The sequence below is a fragment of the Schistocerca americana genome, chromosome 9 (genome assembly GCF_021461395.2).
Source record: "Schistocerca americana isolate TAMUIC-IGC-003095 chromosome 9, iqSchAmer2.1, whole genome shotgun sequence".
NCBI lineage: Eukaryota > Metazoa > Arthropoda > Insecta > Orthoptera > Acrididae > Schistocerca > Schistocerca americana.
In genome coordinates, this window is record NC_060127.1 from 70,833,599 (window position 1) to 70,856,262 (window position 22,664).

The 22,664-nt window shown below is 42.1% G+C and overlaps 2 protein-coding genes across 2 annotated transcripts in view; both read left to right on the top strand.

The window, feature by feature from the left end:
- The window catches only part of LOC124550659 (insulin receptor-related protein-like), a gene marked incomplete at its 5' end in the record, with an annotated part of 148,693 nt that extends 137,601 nt beyond the window's left edge, over positions 1-11,092 (top strand). The window contains one exon of the mRNA XM_047125382.1: positions 8,701-11,092. Within this exon, the coding sequence (XP_046981338.1) occupies positions 8,701-9,018 (318 nt within the window). The remainder of the gene's footprint in view (positions 1-8,700) is intronic.
- Positions 9,122-22,664, top strand: part of LOC124550660 — a 73,795-nt gene continuing 60,252 nt past the window's right edge. Inside the window, exons 1-2 of the mRNA XM_047125383.1 lie at positions 9,122-9,152; positions 15,144-15,304. Of these exons, the coding sequence (XP_046981339.1) occupies positions 9,122-9,152; positions 15,144-15,304 (192 nt within the window). The remainder of the gene's footprint in view (positions 9,153-15,143; positions 15,305-22,664) is intronic.

Consider the following 22,664-nt stretch of genomic DNA (forward strand, 5'->3'; position numbering starts at 1 on the left):
CTTCATGGATCCTTTTTGTTACGACGTACTTCAAGGAATTCAACCATTAACTAATGATGTTGCCAAAAGCATCATCCGATTTACTCCCTTTTGAATACTCCTTTTGACTTTGCCTCCCCACTTGTGCTTATAAGTCCAAAAGTTCTAACACATTTTCTATCACTGATTTGTTCTTCGTAATTTAAAGGATTCATGTAACTTACTATAGATTTTGGATTCAAATCATCGAATAATGGAAAGTGTAGTTCATTTTACACCAAGACATCATCCATATTTCCTTGATAAGTCATATAATTTAGCTATACTCAAAACTTTTTATTCTAAATATATATATTTCTTCGCTTGAGTGCTGAAATGTAAATGTTATTAGCATTGAGGAATGCGGTTTCGCTTCTTTCAATTACTCTCTGATTCATATGGTGTTCATCCATGCTCATATATGGAAATGGATTTTTCACACAAAATTCCCAAACGAACACGAACCATTAAATTACTACTGAATCTATGAATATTACTTTCTTTAATCATTCATTAATAAATTAAAAACTCTTAACTTCTAATTATAACACCTATTCCTTTTAGAGTTCAACATGAATCAGTTTATCCTCGCGTTTGGTGCGAGTCTCTTACAAAGCATATCTGTATCGTCTATATCGATTTTAATTCTCACGCCGACGTCAACTGTTTTGCGCGGGAAATTATCTTTGCGGCGTTAACCGTCACTCACGATTCACTACCACAACACATCCCTTCACACGTTTACACATGTAAGCGTTCACATGAGATTATATATGAATATTCACTCGCTGTTGACAAGTAGAGTTCCTCTTGCATGTCCGGATGGTACAAAAGCGGTGCATTTACTAATTGCTTCTTTATCTCTTCAAATGCTTCTTGACACTCTAATGTCCAGAGCCAGGGCACATCCTTCTTCAGCAAACTATTTAGAGCTGCTGCATTCATGGCCTGATTCGTTATAAATCTTCTAAAAATGAGGCAAGACCCATAAACCCTTTTGATTGCCTCCTATTTCTCGGTGTTGGAAACTTACTAATCGCAATTAGCTTCTCCTTGGTCGGTAAAATTCCCTTTGCGTCAACTATATGCCCCAGGAACTTGATTCTGTTTAGTGCAAAATGGGATTTCTGTAGGTTAGCAGTTATTCCCATGGTTTTGAACACGTCCAACACCCGACTCAGTAAGGTAATATGCTCCTCCCAGGTCTTCGATGCAATAAGCATATCATCAACAAATACTGTTATCCTGCTTCTTAGTTCTGGGCCTAGAGCATAATCTACAGCTGCTATAAAGATTCCAGCACTAATGTTGAGTCCGAAAGGAACTACAGTAAATTGGTAACTTCTTCCGGCATAAATGAAAGCTGTATATTTCCTTGATAACTCATCCAGCTTGACCTGCCAATACGAACTCCGCAAATCGATGCTCGTCAAATATTGGACATCCTGGAACCGTTGTATAAGTTCGTCCATGTTTTTCGGATGTGTTCTCACTGGAATTACGATTTTATTTATTTCTCTGGCGTCGAGTACTAGTCTCACAGTTCCATTTACTTTTGGCACGACCAACAATGGGGAGCAGTATGGGCTTGTAGAGGGTTCGATCAAACCCCATTTCAACATGCGATCTATTTCTTTTTGAACTTGAGCCTTTAACCTCCAGGGAACAGGATAGAAAGTTCTACAATACGTTTCGTGTGGCTTAACGTAGAGGTGGCATTTGTATCTCTTAATAACTCCTGGCCTTTCGTCAAACACGTTTTCATACACTAATAATAATTATTTGAGCTGCTTCTTCTGCTCTTCAATTATGCAGTCGGATTCATTTAACTTCTCATACACTAATTGACCGAAATCTCCTTTGACTTGGAACTCATTATTTACGTGCTGTTTAGAATTTTGTGCAGTCCTGATTACTTGCACACTGATCCCACTATTATATTTTCTGGTAAGGCTTTCCTTTTTCAACAAGTCCAACTCAATTTCTTGTTTATTTACATTTAACCAAATTTTTCCTGTTTTAAAATCTATTCTGCATCCGTATTGACGTAGGCTGTCGACTCCTATAATGCAGTCTACCACCAAATTTTTTACAACAAGGAATGTGCTTAATATTGCTACATTTCCGACTTCTACACTAAGTAGTGACTGCACTTTTACATTAGCCGATCTATCCCCAACGGCGCCTATTATTCTGCAATTTTGAACTGGAAAAATTGGTACTCGTCTTATATTTCTGATAATGTTGAATAGAGCCTCCGAAATAACATTTGTGGTTGCAGCTGTGTCCAAAACCTCCACTATAGGTACAGTCTCCAAAATGACTTGCACTTCGGCTACTGCCACCTGTTCCTTATCCTCATCTTGGAGTTCTAAGTCCTCGGTCAATTCGTCTGCCAGTAATCGTCCATCATTATACGTTAGCATGGGTACACATATCCTGTTGCCCCTCAACCAGTTGTTGACCGCTCCTCCGGGGCACGAGTGGGTCCTTACAAGTTTGTTGGATTTTTATTCGCCTGGTGGTTGACATCGTCCGTCACTTCGGTAATTACCGGTTGATTCGTAGATGTCCGTCCCCACTGATGTTGGTTATTTGAATCTATTCCCCCCGGTTGATTCCACTTTCTATTACTGTTATTGTTCCAGGCTTGCGGTCTGAAATTCCTTTCGTTCCCCCATACGGGATTGTATCGTTTCCCATTCCTGTTGTTCCTTGGATAGCCCCTCGCAAGACTATTGCCGGTATTATTATTGAGATTTTGAGGGGTTTCTCCACTATTTATCGATCTCTGTGCGTTCCCTTGCCTACCATTTGGCGGAGGTTCTATCTCCCTATATTGGAATCTGTTGTTACGGGCTTTCTGGTTGCTCTCTTCTATAATGTCTATATGATCTAACGTCGTGAGGAACGACTCCAAGTCTTTATCGTTCCCGTAAATTAATTGATTCCGGATGTTAGTTGGTAATCTTGCCTTAAGTATGTTTATTATGTCTGGCAAAGGCATAGGTCTGTCCCAATATCTAGTTTTGTTTATATATTTTTCAAAATACTTCCTAAGGCTTCCTTTTGAAAAAGAGAAAGGCTCTGGGTAGAGCACCTCCTGCCTTAGGCGTTCCTGTACCCCTTCTGACCAGAATTTTGCTAAAAACGCTTTCTCAAAATCGTCATATGTCGAGCAAACAGAAGTCATGTCCGAGGCCCAGATCGCCCCCGAACCTTGTATATACCCAGTCACGAAACTGATTTTCTGCCACTCCGACCAATTTCTGGGTAGCACTCCTCTAAAACTTTGGATAAAAACAATCGGATGGACTCCCCTTTTGTCAGTGTTAAAAATCTGGAATTGCCGATGCTTTATCATTTTTTCTTCGGCATGGCAAAGGCTTTCGTAATCTCCGTCAGATAAAACTTCACGCGAACAACTAGCTCGTGGCAATTTAATATTCGAGTTACTCACACAAGTCGGTATCGTGTGCGAATGTGCAGTAACTGGCTCTACAGACGCCGCCAACTTCTGCTGCTGGCCGGTATTCATTTGTTCTGAGCCTTCTTGTGAAACGCGTATCGACTCTTCTATCGTTTGTTTCCAATGCTCGAAATCAGCACCTAACTGCTGTCGCACTTCCTCAAGTCCTTTCGCAAACAAATTCTCTTCCTGTTTGCCGCATAGACTCTGGAATGCTGCTTTAACATTTTGCTCAACGTTTTCACACATTAGCCTTTTGTTTTCTAATGTGATTTCGGATAATTTACCCGTTAATACATTAATTTGGTGGTCTATAACGTCTTGACGTTCGGTCAGATGTTCAACACTTTCCTTTAGGTTCGTCTGCGTACGTGCCAATTCAGGAAGTTGCGCAATTGCACATGACATGGCATCTTGCTTTTGTACTAATTGCGGAACCATTTCCACCTGTTCCCGTACGGTATCTATCTTAATAGCCACATACTCCATTTCTACACGTACGCGTTGAGTAGATTCCTCACATTGAGCTTTAACCAATTCTATTTGTGCAGTTAATTTTCGTTCCGTCTCTTCGGCCTGATCTTTAAGTTCCTTTGTCTTCGCCTCTATCCGCTGCTCTAATTCGGAAAAACTGTCATGTAACTGCTGCTTAATCTCAGCTTTCAGATTTTCCTGCCCCTCAGTAACTGAGGCTAATTTCGCATTCAAATCATTTTGCCCCTCGGTAACTGAGGCTAACTTCGCATTAATGTCGGTTTTCATATTATTCATGCTCTCGGTTATCATCTGCATCTGTCTCATAATAATTACTAATGGATCTAATCCATGTCGCATACTTGCTGTTACATCTCCAGCCGTGTCTACTGGGCGTTCTATTGCACTATCTGTAGCGATCGGTTCTACAACACTTCTTACTACATCACTATTATCCGTGCTCACAGCTGAAGGCTGTTGCGTGTTGCTCTGCTCTGCTTGACTCATCTTAAACATTGCCCTAGTTAAAACCATATAAATGTTCTACAGTCAATATGCATATATCTCCCTTCACACAAGAATACTTCTGTGGGTACTTTCTTATAGTACTTATACAGGTAAATACAACTAGGACAGGTCAATCAAACTACGTCTGGCATGAACACAATTAGTAAATGTTCAAATCTACGTCTACTTCCTCAATACTAGCAAGCTTTAATAAAAATTATAGATCAAGGCTATTTTCTGCGCCCAGCGTGCTGCTTTTATTTGTAGATCCACTTAATTTGCCTGCGAGTATTTCTTCTCTTTTCCAAGTTAAGTTGTCTCGTCGTAGTTCACATGAAACAGAGAACAAAATTATTTTAACAACGTCCTGTCACGGTCGCCATTATAATGAATTCTACTCTGCTTTTGTAAATGATGAAAGTCTATGTGAATGCAGCTTGCCGCTAACTTGGTGTAATGTTTTGTCTGTACAGAAGTGTATCTGTCGCCTTTATCGCTCTTTCCCTCTCACACATAAATCGGTACAATAAAGTCAGGGCTTCGTGTTTTCTAGTTAGGCTGATATGTGAAAAGACAGAGAAACAATTATGCTAATGGAGGATTCTCTCACTCTCTCTCTCTCTCTCTCTCTCTCTCTCTCTCTGTCCTTTATCTGTGTACAGTTTAAATATATTATTTACATGAAATCAGCCTAGTAGAATCTCTGGTGGAGCCCTTCGTCTTAATATTCAGCGGCTGGCTTGCTAGAAAAGATCTTTACATTTGTTATTATTATTAAGCGCTGCATTCAGTTGGGAAAATCGATCGTTTGAACAATTCGTTCAGTTTACGACAGATCTAAAATTTCAGATGTGGACGAAGCCTTTTTGGACGATTTCAAAAAACTCAGAGATTGCAGGCTCTCTTCGTCACAGCTGAAACTTCCCAATTAATTACAGGGCCCAGACAATCATCAATGGTTCAGACAGAGAACTCATTCGTCATTCACTCTAGAATAAAATGGTCACAAACCTTATTTCTGAGGAAAATTGCATATTGAATCCATTTCCGTACATGTTCCGTTTTCTGTTGGTTCCAAGTCTCATGTAATTTTCTTTTACAGGTTTTTTCTTTCTCTTTATCTATCACGCTAGCGGCACAAACTTTCCTAGCTCGCTTCAGCGCGAAGAAGAGTAAATAAATCTCCTTTAGCAATCCGACAATCTTCCAACCGATACTTCCGAAGCTGTTCCTCTCTCTCTCTATAATAACCATGGAGCATACATTTCTGTACCTCTGTTGTTCCAAAGAATAAACGTACTAGAAAAATACCTTGGCGTCGACGAGCTGTCGGCGCATATATTACTAGAAAATCTGTTCAGATACTTTTCAAACGTAAATACATGTGGATGATTTGGTTGACCATTATTAATTATTGCGTGGTAGAGGGTAATTTTCCGTGGGGAGATTACAGCTGGTCTAATAAAGGTTCACCGCTGGGACTGGATACGTTGACGTTGGATTTACAGCCATAATTTGGTAAAAAAGAAGTAGGCGAAATGCTTTCTGATTCACCGTCATACCATCTGCTTTCTCCCAAGGCCTCGAATCCCCATTTATATACGTCATTCTTTATGTAAACATGAGTAGGAATGTTTATGGCTTTTCATAATACAACAACATGTGAATATAATATCTTTTATTGTTTAGGTTCTTCAAAGTTATACAGGGTGGGTCCAAATGGATTTTACAACTTTGGAATTATATAGAAGTTTATTGACCTAACTCACATAAACGGTAGATGTTTCATTTTGCAGCAAAAAACCTCAAGTTCCAGAGTCATTTTTTCCTATGTGACTACCATCTGTGGAATGGCAAACATCCCACCAGTAATCAGTTTCTTTCCACACCCGTTGCAGCAAATCGGGCATAACTTGTGCAGCGGCAGTGTAGATTCGGTTTTCCAGGTTAGCTAAATTGTTCAGCAGGGGAGGAACACGCACATGATCTGTAGTAATACCCCAGAGAAATAAATCCAGTGGTGTCATGTCTGGACAGCGAGGTGGCGATGCGACTGGCCTTTCACGCCCAATCCACCGACCGGTTATCAAGGAAACCTCGAACTTTCGTGAGGAATTAAAGTCTTGCCTCGTCGTGATGAAGGAAACCATCCCATCTCGGCGAAATTTGTGCCGAACAGTTGTTGCAGAGTTCGTTTCATGAAACCAAAACACACAGCCAGCATGCTCCGCACCAGTGAAAGTATCCATTTTAACTGTGCACTACGCTAGTGCTCCTGGTGGCGCAATGGGCTACTGATGCACTACGTGAATCAAATTTGAGGTCGTTTGCTACAAAATGACACATCCGCCCATTCTGTAAGTTACGTCAGGAAATTTCTATACCATTCCAAATTTGTAAAGTCCTTTTTGACTTATCCTGTACTTGTTTCTGAATATTTCCAGTGTATTCTGGTTATATATGTGGGAGGTACTCAAAGTACCCTCCGCCACACACCGTCAGGTGGCTTCCGGAGTATGGATGTAGATGTAGATCTGATCTACTAAAAGTTTGACTTAAATATTAGCAGGATTGTTACCATCAGCCTAGTGACGACAAAACCATTTATTCTACACTACTGGACATTAAAATTGCTACACCACGAAGATGACGTGCTACAGACGCGAAATTTAACCCACGGGAAGAAGATGTTGTGATATGCCAATGATTAGCTACTCAGAGCACTCACACAAGGTTGGCGCCGGTGGCGACACCTACAACGTGCTGACATGAGGAATGTTTCCAACCGAAACAGCAGTTGACTGGCGTTGCTTGGTGAAACGTTGTTGTGATGCCTCGTGTAAGGAGGAGAAATGCGTACCATCACGTTTTCGACTTTGATAAAGGTCGGATTGTAGCCTATCGCGATTGCGGTTTATCGTATTGCGACATTGCTGCTCGCGTTGGTTGAGATCCAATTGCTGTGAGCAAAATATGGAATTGGTGGGTTCAGGAGGATAATACGGAACGCTGTGCTGGATCCCAACGGCCTCGTATCACTAGCAGTCGAGATGACAGGCATCTTACCCGCGTGGCTGCAACGGATCGTGCAGCCACGTCTCGATCCCTGAGTCAACACATGAGGACGTTTGCAAGACAACAAACATCTGTACGAACAGTTCGATGACGTTTGCAGTGGCATGGACTATCAGCTCGGACGCCATGGCTGCGGTTACCCTTGATGCTGCATCACAGACAGGAGCGCCTGCGATGGTGTACTCAACGACGAACCTGGGTGCACGAATGACAAAACGTCATTTTTTCGGATGAGTCTAGGTTCTGTGTACAGCATCATGATGGTCGCATCCGTGTTTGGCGACATCTCGGTGAACGCATATTGGAAGCATGTATTCGTCATCGCCATACTGGCGTATCACCCGGCATGATGGTATGGGGTGCCATTGGGTACACGTCTCGGTCACCTCTTGTTCCCATTGACGGCACGTTAAACAGTGGACGTTACATTTGAGATGTGTTACGACCCTTCATTCGATCCCTGCGAAACCCTACATTTCAGCAGGATAATGCACGACCGCATGTTGCAGGTCCTGTACGGGCCTTTCTGGATATGGAAAATGTTCGACTGCTGCCCTGGCCAGCACATTCTCCAGATCTCTCACCAAATGAAAACTTCTGGTCAATGGTGGCCGAGCAACTGGCTCGTCACAGTACGCCAGTCACTACTCTTGATGAACTGTGGTATCGTGTTGAAGCTGCATGGGCAGCTGTACCTGTACACGCCATCCAAGCTCTGTTTGACTCAATGCCCAGGCGTATCAAGGTCGTTATTACGGCCAGAGGTGGTTGTTCTGGATACTGATTTCTCAGGATCTATGCACCCTAATTGCGTGAAAATGTAATCACATGCCATTGCTGGTATATTTGTCCAATGAATACCTGTTTATCATCTGAATTTCTTCTTGGTGTAGCAATTGTAATGGCCAGTAGTGTATAATAATACTGGGGATTTTCCAATATCTTTTGTATATTTCCACCTTGCCACCATTTCCTCTAGACGTAGTAGGACTACCTGATCAAACAGTATTATGTTGCTGGTAGTAAAGCATTATTTTACGAAGTTTGCTATGAGCCTATGTTTGAAACTGCTACAGGCGTTACAGCATTGTGGTAATGTGACGGGTTGTTCTTAATAACAACTACATCCACTGCAGCGCGCTCGTGCTGTGTTGCAGGGCCTGTCCAACGAGCAGGTGCTGTCTTACGTGCTGGGAGGCGGCCGGCTGCCGCGGCCCCCGGACGCCGCCCCCGCAGTGTGGGCGGTGTGCCAGGCCTGCTGGCAGACGTCGCCTGCGCTGAGGCCCACCTTCCTGCAGCTGGTGCGCTCGCTGGACTCGTTGGGTGGCGGTCTGGGCCCGGACTTCGCGGAGGTGTCCTTCTACCACAGCGAGGCTGCCGTGGCACTCGGGGACGGGGCCGACACTGTGCAGAGGTCTCCACCGCCCACCGTCTACGGCTTCCTGCCGGCAGACCTCGACGAGACACTTTTCTGATCACCGCTAGCTACGTGGCTCCCATCTATGTTACAATACTGTACCGGCCTCACCCCATACCAGGGTACCCATCTACTACAGCGACATTGCCAGAACTGACATCATGCAAAGTTCTCTGCTGCTCTTCCAGCAGGGTAACCTATATGAGATGTTCTTCTGATCACGTTTTGCTACATAATCTCCCGTCTGTATGTTGGTACCGTAGTCCACTTACACTGGAGGGGTCGCTTCATTTTTTGACAGATCCAACGACACTACTTCTGCTATGGCTACCTATCAGAAAAACTTGACAGCCCACTTTTCTGACCACCTCTCGTCACATCACATCTCTGTGATATGTAGGCCTGACTGCAGACATTCCAGGGGTATCTAGCTGTCACAAAGAGACCACCACATTCTAGGGTAGAGTTGACACATCATAGAGTCTTTCCCATGGTTATCTTCCAGGAGATCTGGACAAGACATTCTCCAAACCATCTCTTGTCCTTTCACCACAATGAGGCTGCTCCAGGACTCTCAGGTGGAACCAACAAAAAACAGAGGTTCCAGCACCATCCGCATATGGCTACATACAGAGGGACGTTGATGAGACATACTCTGTTCACCCTTAACTACATACCTCCTATCTTAGTGATGGCTCTGTGGCTCAGTGGCCAGTGCGGGCCTTTCAATTGGTCGCCACTTCAGCACAATGCATGTCCGTAAACTATCCCAGCTGGGGTACCGGAATCCACTTTTCGTTTCTGGTGAATCCTCACGTCACTAACTAGTGAAGGCCAAACACAGACTGAAAAATCCGAAATGTGACCAGGAATATATCCCTCGATTTCATAGTTTACAGGCAAATGCTTTACCGCTAGAGCACCAGGTCTGACTAGTAGGAGGTGTATAAAAGTAGGATGACATTATGACCATCTGCCAGTAACGAAATTAACTGCGCGCTGCAGCATGCACACTGGCTGAACTACTTGGCATTGACGCAGCAGGAAATGTTAGGTATCTGTAGGTATTTGGAGCCATGCTGTTTACATTGCTCCCACAGTTATTCAAAGGTTTCTGGTAGAGGCGATATTCATGCACAGAACAAGACAATCATACCAGTCAGTTCGTGCGAGCGATGACCTAGGCGCAATCTGTGCATGGGTCTCCTACCACGACACTAGGATACAAACTATCATAAACTTTATTCCTCACTCTCATTTTTCAGTTATTTTCATAAAGTATCGTGAGTAATGCGCCTTCCATTTTAGTATTATTTAATTTGTCTGTATTATTTTCTTGTGGTTTATGTGAAATACAACATTAATCAAAATATTTGTTGCTTTTAGAAGTGTACATTTATCAATAAATTACAAAAAAATGCATTTTGAGGTTCAAACATTGGTGCTAGTACATATCCAGAAATATTTTTGTACTTAAGGAGCACGCATTCATTTGCAAAAAGATTTATGTGCAATTTTATCTAACTGTATTATTTACAAAGATCATGTATGTGATAATTGTGTATTGTAAGTGTCAATATTTTTTAAGTACTGAAGACACAAAACCTATAAATTGAATTATTTTTTCTGTGTCAAACAAAGTAAATCTTATTTTTTACTCGCAAATTAATGGACTAGACGCTCTAAGAAATACTTGTGATACTTGTAACTCATATCATAAAATAATTATTTGTTGTAGCTATCATAGAATAGATAAATATATTTCTCTATCTATGTACCTGTTTTAAGAAGAGCTGTGTAATAGCACATATATAAAATGTGTTGATTTGAGAGGAAAAGATGCTTTTCAGTTGATGTTAGCAATGACAAGAAACGCAATTTGTCGATCATAGACAATTTATGTGACTATTTCACGACTTTTTTTCTTCACACGAGCTATATTTCCTATAGAAAAATAGCTACATTTCTAACTTGTCAAATAGTCATTCCGCATAATGTAAAACATTATATGTTACAAATTTACGTTTATTGTCTCATAGGAGAGCAAACATGTGTGATATAACTAATGTGATAACGTACCTGTAACGGCTGTGAAAATGCGAGTGTAACCTGCAAATCAAGTCAATAATGTGAATGAGTAAAATAAATAAATTTGAATAAAGACTGAAACGACTTTGTTGTTTTACTTATTCTGATCATGTTTTGCACAGTATCATTAGTTTACCAGTTTTCATGTGATAGTACCTAGTGAATAAGATTGTTTCAACGATATACAGACATGGAACATTTATATTGGCAAGCTCAGTAAACTGAGATTTACGATATTCTGTTCTTTCACGGCCACAAATTATCCTCAGCGCTTTTTTTTTTTTTTTTTTTTTTTTTTTTTTTTTTTTTTTTTGCAGTCGAAATACGTTTATGATCTGAGTTGCAATCCACCAGAAAATGATTTCACGGTGGATCAGTGAACTTCACTGTGCGTAGTTTGCCTGCACAGTTCTTTGTTAGCTTTTTGTAGCGTTTTAGAAGCCTCAGTCCATAGCATGCTGCTACTACAACATGCTACTTACATGCTAGTCCCAGTTCAAGTCCTGCTGAACCCACAGATTCAAACATTTTCTAGCACTAATATTTTATAAATTTTTTCCTTCATTCATGACTGGAAAGATTTGTAAACAGATTTGTAAGTTTAGATTGACATATACCGTTTTGTTCAGAATTTTCAATAATTTGACAGTAGCATTATCCTTCTTGAAGCTAAAATTCATGGCATTTTCTTTAGGTTCAATATAACTTTATTTCATATTGACCAGTTATATGTTTCCTTCAGTTGTTCAATTGCGTTCACTGCTAGGGGCTCACTTGTTTTTTCTGCAATGTCTGTAATATTGCTATTATCAGCAAAGCAAATTTTTATCTGACCAATACAATTGGGAAAATAACTGATGTATGTATGTATTGAACTAGGGACCTAAAAACGACAGAGGGTCTTCGTCCCTGCCGTAGCCCTCAGTGGTACACTGAGATGAATTGGATATCCGACCAGTCATCAACAACTTCATATTCAGTAATCCACTCAGATGGTCGACATTTGCTCCTTTCTAAAGACACTCTAGCCCTAATAATGGCATTTAGAGCAATATTAAAAATCTTTATAAAATAGAGAATTAAATACATACATAATGTTAAATTTACAGTTTCGAAAAATTAGTACTAGTTTAGTACTGTACTACTATATTAATGTAGTACTGTATTAGTTATTTTCAAATACTTAAGTATTTTTAGGGTATAAGACTCAATTAACACCCGCTATTTTCATACTTTTTGAATGAAAGTATTGAGTATACTGTATTAAAGCATTAACTTTGAGATATTGTTTTTATTTAATGAACCCTGAGTCTTATTCAAAGTAAGCTTAAATTAGCTATTTCACTTATTAATCAAAGTGCTATTATTGTGCGACAACAATATTTTATGTTTTATTCTTTTAATGATAGTTTAGGATTTATTCAAATATAATTTCTGTCTTTTCAGAGCTATATATTCACCGCTCTGTAATAGTCTGTAGCCATTATTCTTACTTTAAATTAAATAGCTTTTTACGAAAATACCGTGAGTGTTTATGTTTTGTTTCTTTTTTCAAAGCCGAAAAATGTGTCGGGCTTGTCGAGTTTTCCAGAGTGTCGACTTATCGAGAGTCCAGTTTTCGTGGTTCTAATTTGATCATATGATTCTAAAATGCTTAAAAAACATTAAAACTCACTATTTTTCATCTAAAATTTAGAAACTCTCCCGCGGCAAGACCCCCAGTATGCCCCCCCCCCCGCCTCGCCCCCCCCCCCCCCAATATTTTTTATGAGTCGGCGCCCCTGGTGAGATTCCATCCGATTCTGTTGTTAACTTCCTTCCAATCCATCTTGTAGACAGAAGGCTAATGCAGTACATTGCTCAGCTATTTAAAACAACGCTTGATGTCAGATATACACAAGAAAAACTGTGTCTGCCAGCTCCAAATCTCACAGCAGGTAAACGACCATGGAGGTATATTATACCTCCGTGTAAATAACGCGGTCTCGGTCTTAAGCCATATGCATGTGGGACGAGGCAGCTAACGTTGACGTGCAGATAGGTGGGAAATCTAACGTCAGAAGATACAGTGCTGTCGCCACACGGGAAGAGCTGGTTAAAGTGATTTGTCCTCCTAACCCTATCCAGCGGCAATTTCCACGAACAATAAGAGAGTGGAATAGAAGGGAGAACCGATAGAGGTACTGAAGGCACCCTCCGCCACACACCGTCAGGTGGCTTGCGGAGTATGGATGCAGATGTAGATGTAGACTTCTTTTGTCTCACAAACCATATAATTTGTTCACGAAAATAGACACATGTAAAATTCCTACACTCTGTTAAACGCACACTTCCTCTCTTGACAGCATGCTAGTCTTGTTGCTCTGCCTGTGGTACAGGTACATATACATAAATACTTCAATATTTACAGGGAATAGGTAAAATAATGTGAACATGGGATGGGATGGTTGTGTTTGACGGTCAACAGCACAGGTAAGGCGCATGTCGCACTGGAATGTGCGTGTTCAGTACGGCCTAGACATCAGTGCAGGCTGTTTACGAGTAGTGCACACTTCGTATTTGCATTCAGAGCCTGACGTGGACGTGCAGTGAAAGACCTAACAGAGTTCCAAAGAGGGCAGAGTGTGCGGCCCCGATTAACTGGAGCATCAGTAACCAAGACAGCTTACTGAATGTTTCAAGAGCAGCTGTTTCAGCAGTCATGACAGCCTACACAAAACATGGAAAGACATCATCGTGTAAACGTAATAGTGGGCGCAAATCAAAACTTAATTGCAGATATCGTCCTACGCTAACACGAACTGTGTCAAAACAACACAAAACTACGGCGGCTAAAGTGACTGCCGAGCTCAACAACCATCTTCGAGACCCCGTATCTATCCACACTGTCAAACGAGACTCCATAAAGCGAATATTCGTGGACGAACAGCTATAGCGAAACGATTAGTGACGACGACCAACGCAAAGAAGCGTAAAACATGGTGTCAGGAGCATAAATCCTGGACGGATGATCAGTGGAAAAGTCATATGGTCCAACTAATTAACATTTTCGTTATTTCCAACATCTAGAGAACGCCAAAAGAAACCTGCAATGATTGCTTGTATGTAACTGTTCAGCATGGAGGTGGAGTGTGGTGATGCGGGCAGCCATATCATGGTATTCAGCTGGTCCCATCATTATTCTCAAAGGCCGTGTTACAGCCAGCGGTTACTTGAACATTTTAGGTGATTAGGTGCACCCCATTATTTAAATGTTGTTCCCCAACACGGATGCCATATTTCAGGACGATAATGCATCTATCCACACAAGCAGGGCGGTACGATTGTGGTATGAAGAGCTTGCAACTGAACTGCAGCGTCTTCCCTGGCCACCACAATCACCGGACTTGAACATTATCAAACTCTTGTGGGCGGTATTGGGCCACAGAATCTGGAGCAGATTTCCGCCTCCCTCGTCACTACAGGAGTTAGAAGAGGTTCTGTTCGAAGAGTGGCATAACTTTCCACTGGAGACCATACAATCATTATATGCCAGTATTCCAAGAAGAATCGCAGCTATATTATGGGCAAATGGGGTCCGACCTATTATTAATAAACAATTCTCAAGTAAAAGTGTTCACACATTTTGCCTATCCCCTGGATGAACTTGTAATAAGTCAAAAATGAAAGATACATGTCCACTCTGGAAACACATCAACTTATAAAAATTCAATAAATTGAAGAAACTCACTGCTGTTAGAGAGCCTAAGAGTACCACTTTAAATGCTGCGACTTAAACGAGCTGCAATAAAATTTGTATTTTTTCTTCTCACAAACATTTGTCTCCTTATTTCCGAATAGGTAGCGACTTCGGAGTGAGTGGTTAGACAGGAATCTAAGAGGACAGCTTAAATTTCAGCAAGTCAGTCGAGGAGTAATAGTATTCTTCCTTGTCATAAAGTCGATAACCGATCTTGCACACGTCGATATTGCGTGTGACGTCAAAATTATATAACGTTTGCGGGAATTGTTGTGAAACGAACGTTACCCGTTCCAAAGCTGAATGAGGTAGAGATAGGTCTGCGTGTAATAAACCTTCATTTTTCTAAACTTCAGTCACGCACTTCACATTTACTGTTAATCTTCGTTACCGTCGAGACACCGAAATATTTTTGAAGTTCATGATAGGCGGTGATAAAATGCCGTGCATGCAGTTAGTCTGTTTATCATTCCGCTTCTGGAGTCTGTGGGACATCAGAAACGGACACTGCAAGGAGGTACTGTAACAACCCTTTGTTTTACTGCGCTTTTTTCATTCCAAAGTTTTAAATGTCATTTCATGTATACATCATTACATAGAGCCTGTTAGCTACCGTACTTGGAATTGCCCCAATTGTTATAATGCCATGGGTCCTTTTAAAATGAACTTGCCGAAGTGAATATAATTATTTATTTCTAATTGAAAGTGACTGGAAAGTCACGGTTCACAAACGCAGCCATTATGGCCGAGAAAAAGTGAATATATATATAGAGTGCTGTATCCCACTAAATGTGGAACGTAAGTCTTGGACTTAATGGTAATATTACAACGACTGTTTGGAGATATCACTTCCGTTGATGCAGATGTAGGCTATACTGAATTTATTTTGTTAAATGTAGCCGTTGAGACATCGAGCAACTCTCAATCGTAGGAGAAGGAAATCGCTTTTGAGCTGTTTCCAGCTGCATAAAATGGCATTCCAGTTATTGCTCAGAGGAAACACTTAAAGATAATAACAACCTAATTATTAAACTCCTGCAACGAACGTTTTTGTCGTTAAAAATCGAAACAGCAAACTCCTTTGCCGATATGAGCTTTCTCAAAAAATTTGCTGTGAGCCCTGACGTACCGGTTCTTAAATTTTATGATCATAAAGCGTGGGTCAGACTACACATAAATTGTTAAAAGTTTACGAGCACTTACATTAAAGCTTTCTTTGGTTACATTTGCCGCAAATGATTAATGGAGTTGAGATGACACAGCAGATGCTAATTTTAAGTCAAGGGCCCCATATACAATGTGGGCTCTATCGCCTGCAATGCGTCTTTCGCTTCCACTCCCACCATATACGAGCCATTTTACCAAGTAATTTCAGTGCATGTTTCGGACGTCACTTTACCGTAAAGTTCTGTGGAAAATGAACTACTTTGTTTAGCAGTAATGTCATTTCACCTCCGTATCTCGACAAATGCTGAAATAAATACTTAAACAGGAGCTGAAATTCATTAAATTTTTTGGAACGCCTTCCGTGGGAACTGTAGGCTATGTTACAGGACGCATTTCAATTTTCGTTGACGCCAATTGTGAACATTTTTCCCGTTTGTATAATGCAAATACATCTTACAGCTGTCAATTCCTTTTTCATTTATTAGTGTTATAGTTTAAGTACCAGTCTTTACACAATGACTTTGCAATCTCGATGCGTCTATAGAAATGATAGGAGCATTGCTGGTTTCCATAGCTCTTATGAATTGAACGAGGAGAGTTTGATCAGGGTACCGCATACGAAAAGACAAGGGCCTTAAATACACCGGTAGCTCTAGTGTAGGTACTTCCTTAACATTTTGATTAAAACCTCCAATATATTGTGAGTATAGTTATGAACCTCCCATGAGTTTCTACTTTTCCAACACAAGCTTCAAATGGTGATCATAGCAAAATCTAAAGAGTACCGGTATCAGACCTTTTATTTGCATTCGTCCTTAATACAAGTGGACCCCACCTTCAACTTCACTTTTCAGAGCGGTAACTATAATTTATTCTAACAAAAATTGGTCATGTGGCAATAACGAGACGAAAAGAAATTGCACCAACACGGTTAATAGCTAGACAAATCGATAGCGGCCATATTGCCACACACAGTCGCCGGCGATTCGTCACATGCGATTCATCAGATTGGTTGGGAATCAGTATCGATGGTTGCGATTTGCACACAAATGTAGTCTATGGATAGATTGCGCGATCTAGCGACGAATTGTTGTGATCCGTCGCTTTTGTGTGGGGCACTCAATAATGAAACGATTTTCTTTCTTTGTAACATGACGATCACCTCTAAATACTAACGATGAGGCTGCAAGCAACTCAAGAAACAAAGTCATTTGCTGGGCACTGCGATATAAGCACTTTTGCCATTAGTTAACACAGCATGTGGACAGTCTTTACTAAACTTTGATCGTCGGCAATAGTTACTGGAGACCCTCCTTGTACTTTTCATATTTGATTTATGTACATGGTTTGTACCAAAATACCCGCCGGGGATTTTTTAATAATGTAATATAACTCCATAGAATTTACCCTTTTTCAGTTATTTATAAGGAAAAGTGTTTACGCGTAGAACTTACGTTGGCAGTGACGGATTCTGCCCATAATAAACTGCTGAACCAAATCAAAAGCAGGGTTCACTGATGTACAGGAGTTAGAAAAAAATAGAAAACACCGCGAGAAATCTATGCTTGAACATAAATACAGACGCTAGCCAAGCCTGCAGATTGTGCTGCGGTATTTGAACACAAATGGCATCTCTGCAATGTCCTCAATAAGCTGCAAGTGTCGATCGTGTTAGAACAGTTCTGTGTAGTTGACTGCATTATTTAAGAGCTAAGTGAATTCGAACATGGACAGTGTCAGTGCTCATATGCTAGGTAATCAAAGCAGCCGAAGCCGAATGGTTTGGTGCTTCAAGAGGCACCGTACCGAAGGTTTGTACCACATATAGGGAAAGCGGGAGAATGTCATCCGCTAATTCGCATAGCAGGGGAAAGTGTGTGTTGGCTGATGTAGATTGAGGGAGAAATGTGACGGAAAAATAAGGGGACGACAGCTGCAGAAGTCATTACAGAACTGAATATGCACTTGCAAACCCTATCAGCTCCAAAACAACACGAAGGGAGCTCCATAAGCAGAGAATTGTAGGGCGAGACGGAATTCCAACACTTATGAGTGATGCAAATGTCCATAACAGGAAAACATGGTTCCGAAACAATTTATCTGGACTACGGAGGTATGGAAGAATGTCATTTGGTCGAATGAGTCTTATTTCACTCTGTTTCCAACTTCTGGGCAGTCGTGGTCATTCTGCTAGGTAGCATTATTGTCAAGTATTATGTGACCATTTTGGCTGATCAGGTCCATCGCTTGGTATGATGTTTGTTCCCCAGTGGTGATGCTGTGTACCTCGTAGAGAGGCCTCAGTTCACACAGCTCGTGTCATCACGAGGATGAACTGTTGCATCTCCTCTGGCCTCATTGAGGGCTTGTGGTCTACTTTTGAAAGAAGGGTGTGTGATCGGCATCCATCTCCTGAACTCTTGGAAATCATCTGGAACCTATATTTAACCAAACAATCCTGTTGGCAGAACATCCACAACTGAGCATTATAGCAGAGGTTGAAAATATCACTTCAGTTATAAATTACTTTATTTTCACATGACCCATTTTGGACTGTTATAAGCCCATCCTCAGGTGTCGTATCTGTGCTGTGGTCCCTGAGCGCGGCGTGTACCAGGCGCCTATGAGTGCAGAATGGAGCCTCAGTTCTGTTCTGCGCTCATAGGCAGCACACCATGCCTGGTACACGCAGCGCTCGGGGACCACAGCACAGCTATGACACCTGAGGGTGGGCTTATAACAGTCTGAAACTGATCATGTGAAAATAAAGTAATTTACAACTGAAGCGGTATTTTCAACCTCTCCTATATTTATCCATTCCAAGATGGGCGGGAAGACGTTTTGGATGCCAGTGGGTTTACTGCGCCATCTTATACATGGTAATGTGTTGTGTTTTTGGTATTTCCATACTTTTATCCAACCCTTGTACATAGACCGTAGAGTAATAGATCCTGCATGACATTCAAAGAAACAGACATCTGTACTATCTCATCCAAAGCATCCTCACACCACTGCGAAGTCCGGACTTGATCAGTGGATGTCACGAGATGCAGACCCACCAGTGTAAAAGGAGACAGGGAGTGTTGCATTGTCAGTACAGAAGCAGTAACAGAAGAATGTGTCAATCAGCAGAGCACAGTCACTTCCAATGTGGGCTTGTTATTGGATGTCACCTGAGTAACAAATCCATCAGGCACATTTCAACCCTTGTAAAGCTATCCATGCCAGCTGCTGATGATGTGATTGTGAAGTGGAAACGCTAAGGAATAGCCACAGCGAAATCAAGACCACGCAGATCCCTTGTACTGACAGAGAGGGACCATCAAGCATCGCAGGGGGTGCTTGTAAAAAATTCCATTAATCGGTGGAAGGAGTCACTCGTGACTTTGAAAGTTTTAAGACAAATCCACCTAGCATAATGAATTACTGTGCAGAGGGAGTTAAAAAGAATGGAGTGCAAGGATCGAGCAGATGCTCATAACCTACATACACTGAAGAGCCAAAGAAACTGGTACACCTGCCTAATATCGTGTAGGGCCTCGCAAACATATAGAAGTGCCGCAACATGACGTGGCCAATGTCTGAAGTAAATGGTTCAAATGGCTCTGAGCACTATGGGACTTAACTTTTGAGGTCATCTGTCCCCTAGAACTTAGAACTACTTAAACCTAACTAATCTAAGGACATCACAAACATCCACACCCGAGGCAGTATTCGAACCTGCGACCATGGCGGTCACGCAGTTCCAGACTGTAGCGCCTAGAACCGCTCGGCCACACCGGCTGGCTGTCTGAAGTAGGGAGGGAATTGACACTGCAGGGCTGTCCATAAATTGGTAAGAGTAGGAAAGGGTGGAGATCTCTTCTGAACAGCATGTTGCAACACATTCCAGATATGTTCAATAAAGTTCATGTCTGGAGAGTCTGGTGGCCAGTGGAAGTGTTTAAACTTAGAAGAGTGTTCCTGAAGCCACTCCGTAACAATTCTGGAAGTGTGAGGTGTCACTTTGTCCTGCTGGAACTGCCCAAGTCGCTTAGAATGCCCAATGGACATGAATGGATGCAGGTGATCAGACTGCATGCTTATTAACATATCACCTGTCAAAGTCATATCTAGATGTATCAGGTGTACCATATCACTGCAAATTCACATTCCCCACACCATTACAGAGCCTCCAAAAGCTTGAACAGTCCCCTGATGGTATGCAGGGTCTATGGATTCATGAGGTTGTCTCCATACCTGTACACGCCCCTCCACTCAATATAATTTGAAATGAGACTCATCCGACCAGGCAACATGTTTCCCATCATCAACAGTCTAATGTCCATGATGACAGGCCTAGGTAAGGCATAAAGCTTTGTGTCGTGCAGGCATCAAGGGTACACGAGTGGGACTTCGCCTCCAAAAGGCGATATCGATGATGTTTCGTTGATTGGTTCACATGCTGACACTTTTTGATAGCCCAGCATTGAAATCTGCAACAATTTTCAGAAGTGTTGCACTTCTGTCATGTTGAATGGTTATCTTCAGTCGTTGTTGGTTCTGTTCTTGCAGGATTTTTTTCCTGCTGTAGCAGTGTCAGAGATTTGATGTTTTACCAGATTCCTGATATTCAGAGTACACTAGTGAAATGGTCGTATGGGAAAATCTCCACTTTATCACTACCTCATAAATGCCGTGTCCCTTCACTCATGTGCCGACTATAGTACCACATTCAAACTCACTTAAATCTTGATAACCTATCGTTGTAGCAGCAGTAACCTATCTAACAACTGCTTCAGACACTTTGGCATTGCTGATCGCAGAACTGTATTCTGTCTGTTTACGCATCTCTGTATTTGAATACACATGCCTATACCAGTTTCCTTGCCACTTCAGTGTATTTCTGTAGTTAATGTTAAGCATCAGCTGAGATGGTGTAAAGAGTGATGCTACTGGAGAGTGGGTGACAGGAAACAAGTGATTTGGAGTGATGAATTATGTTATACCTTGTGGCAACCTGACAGAAGAGTTTGGGTTTGGTTCAAAAATGGTTCAAATGGCTCTGAGCACTATGGGACTCAACTGCTGAGGTCATTAGTCCCCTAGAACTTAGAACTAGTTAAACCTAACTAACCTAAGGACATCACAAACATCCATGCCCGAGGCAGGATTCGAACCTGCGACCGTAGCGGTCTTGCGGTTCCAGACTGCAGCGCCTTTAACCGCACGGCCACTTCGGCCGGCAGTTTGGGTTTGGCAAGTGCCTTGAGAACGTTACTTGCCATCATGTGTTGTGATGTGGGCCTGGTGGTTTCATGATTGGGTATGGCCCACCAGCTGTGGGAGGATATAAACAAGTTTTACAGCATTGTGTACTGTGTAAGGTAGAGGAACAGTTTGGAGGTGATGACTGTTTGGATCACCATGATAGTGCAACCTGTCATAAAGGAACATCTGTGAGGCAATAGTTTGCAGACAATAACATTTCTGTAATGGACTCTCCTGTCCAGGCTCCTAGTCGAATCCAATGGAACACCAGTGGGATGAGCTAGAATGTTGGGTTCGCTCAAGACTCCAGCATCCAATATCACTACCTTCTCTGGTTTTGGTGGAAGAATGGTCTGCCATTCCTCCACAGACATTAAACATAACCCCATAAGAATTCAAGCTGTCATAAAAGCAAAAGGTGGGCACACTGTATATTAATGTCAACTACCAGCTGTATGGATACTTTTGATCATATTGTGTACATTTACATCTGTACTATACCATACAAACTAATGAAAGACCTCAAAAAAGAAGAAAGGTGCCATAAATCTAAATGTAATACAGACATCTGACTAGATTACACATTATAAAAAAAGTATTGTACAGTACAGAAATCAAAGCAGCAATAAGAAAGAGCAACTGCAAGAAACAGACAAAGTTGAACTAACGGTATCACCAGGACTAGATGGAATAAATACCAAACTTATTAAAGGCAAAGGAATTCTCTTAGAATTAAGAATGCTATTTCTCTCTAACATGTGCTGGGTAAAATGTGAGATACTGGAGGAATGTAAAATACACTCCTGGAAATGGAAAAAAGAACACATTGACACCGGTGTGTCAGACCCACCATACTTGCTCCGGACACTGCGAGAGGGCTGTACAAGCAATGATCACACGCACGGCACAGCGGACACACCAGGAACCGCGGTGTTGGCCGCCGAATGGCGCTAGCTGCGCAGCATTTGTGCAACGCCGCCGTCAGTATCAGCCAGTTTGCCGTGGCATACGGAGCTCCATCGCAGCCTTTAACACTGGTAGCATGCCGCGACAGCGTGGACGTGAACCGTATGTGCAGTTGACGGACTTTGAGCGAGGGCGTATAGTGGGCATGTGGGAGGCCGGGTGGACGTACCGCCGAATTGCTCAACACGTGGGGCGTGAGGTCTCCACAGTACATCGATGTTGTCGCCAGTGGTCGGCGGAGGTGCACGTGCCCGTCGACCTGGGACCGGACCGCAGCGACGCATGGATGCACGCCAAGACCGTAGGATCCTACGCAGTGCCGTAGGGGACCGCACCGCCACTTCCCAGCAAATTAGGGACACTGTTGCTCCTGGGGTATCGGCGAGGACCATTCGCAACCGTCTCCATGAAGCTGGGCTACGGTCCCGCACACCGTTAGGCCGTCTTCCGCTCACGCCCCAACATCGTGCAGCCCGCCTCCAGTGGTGTCGCGA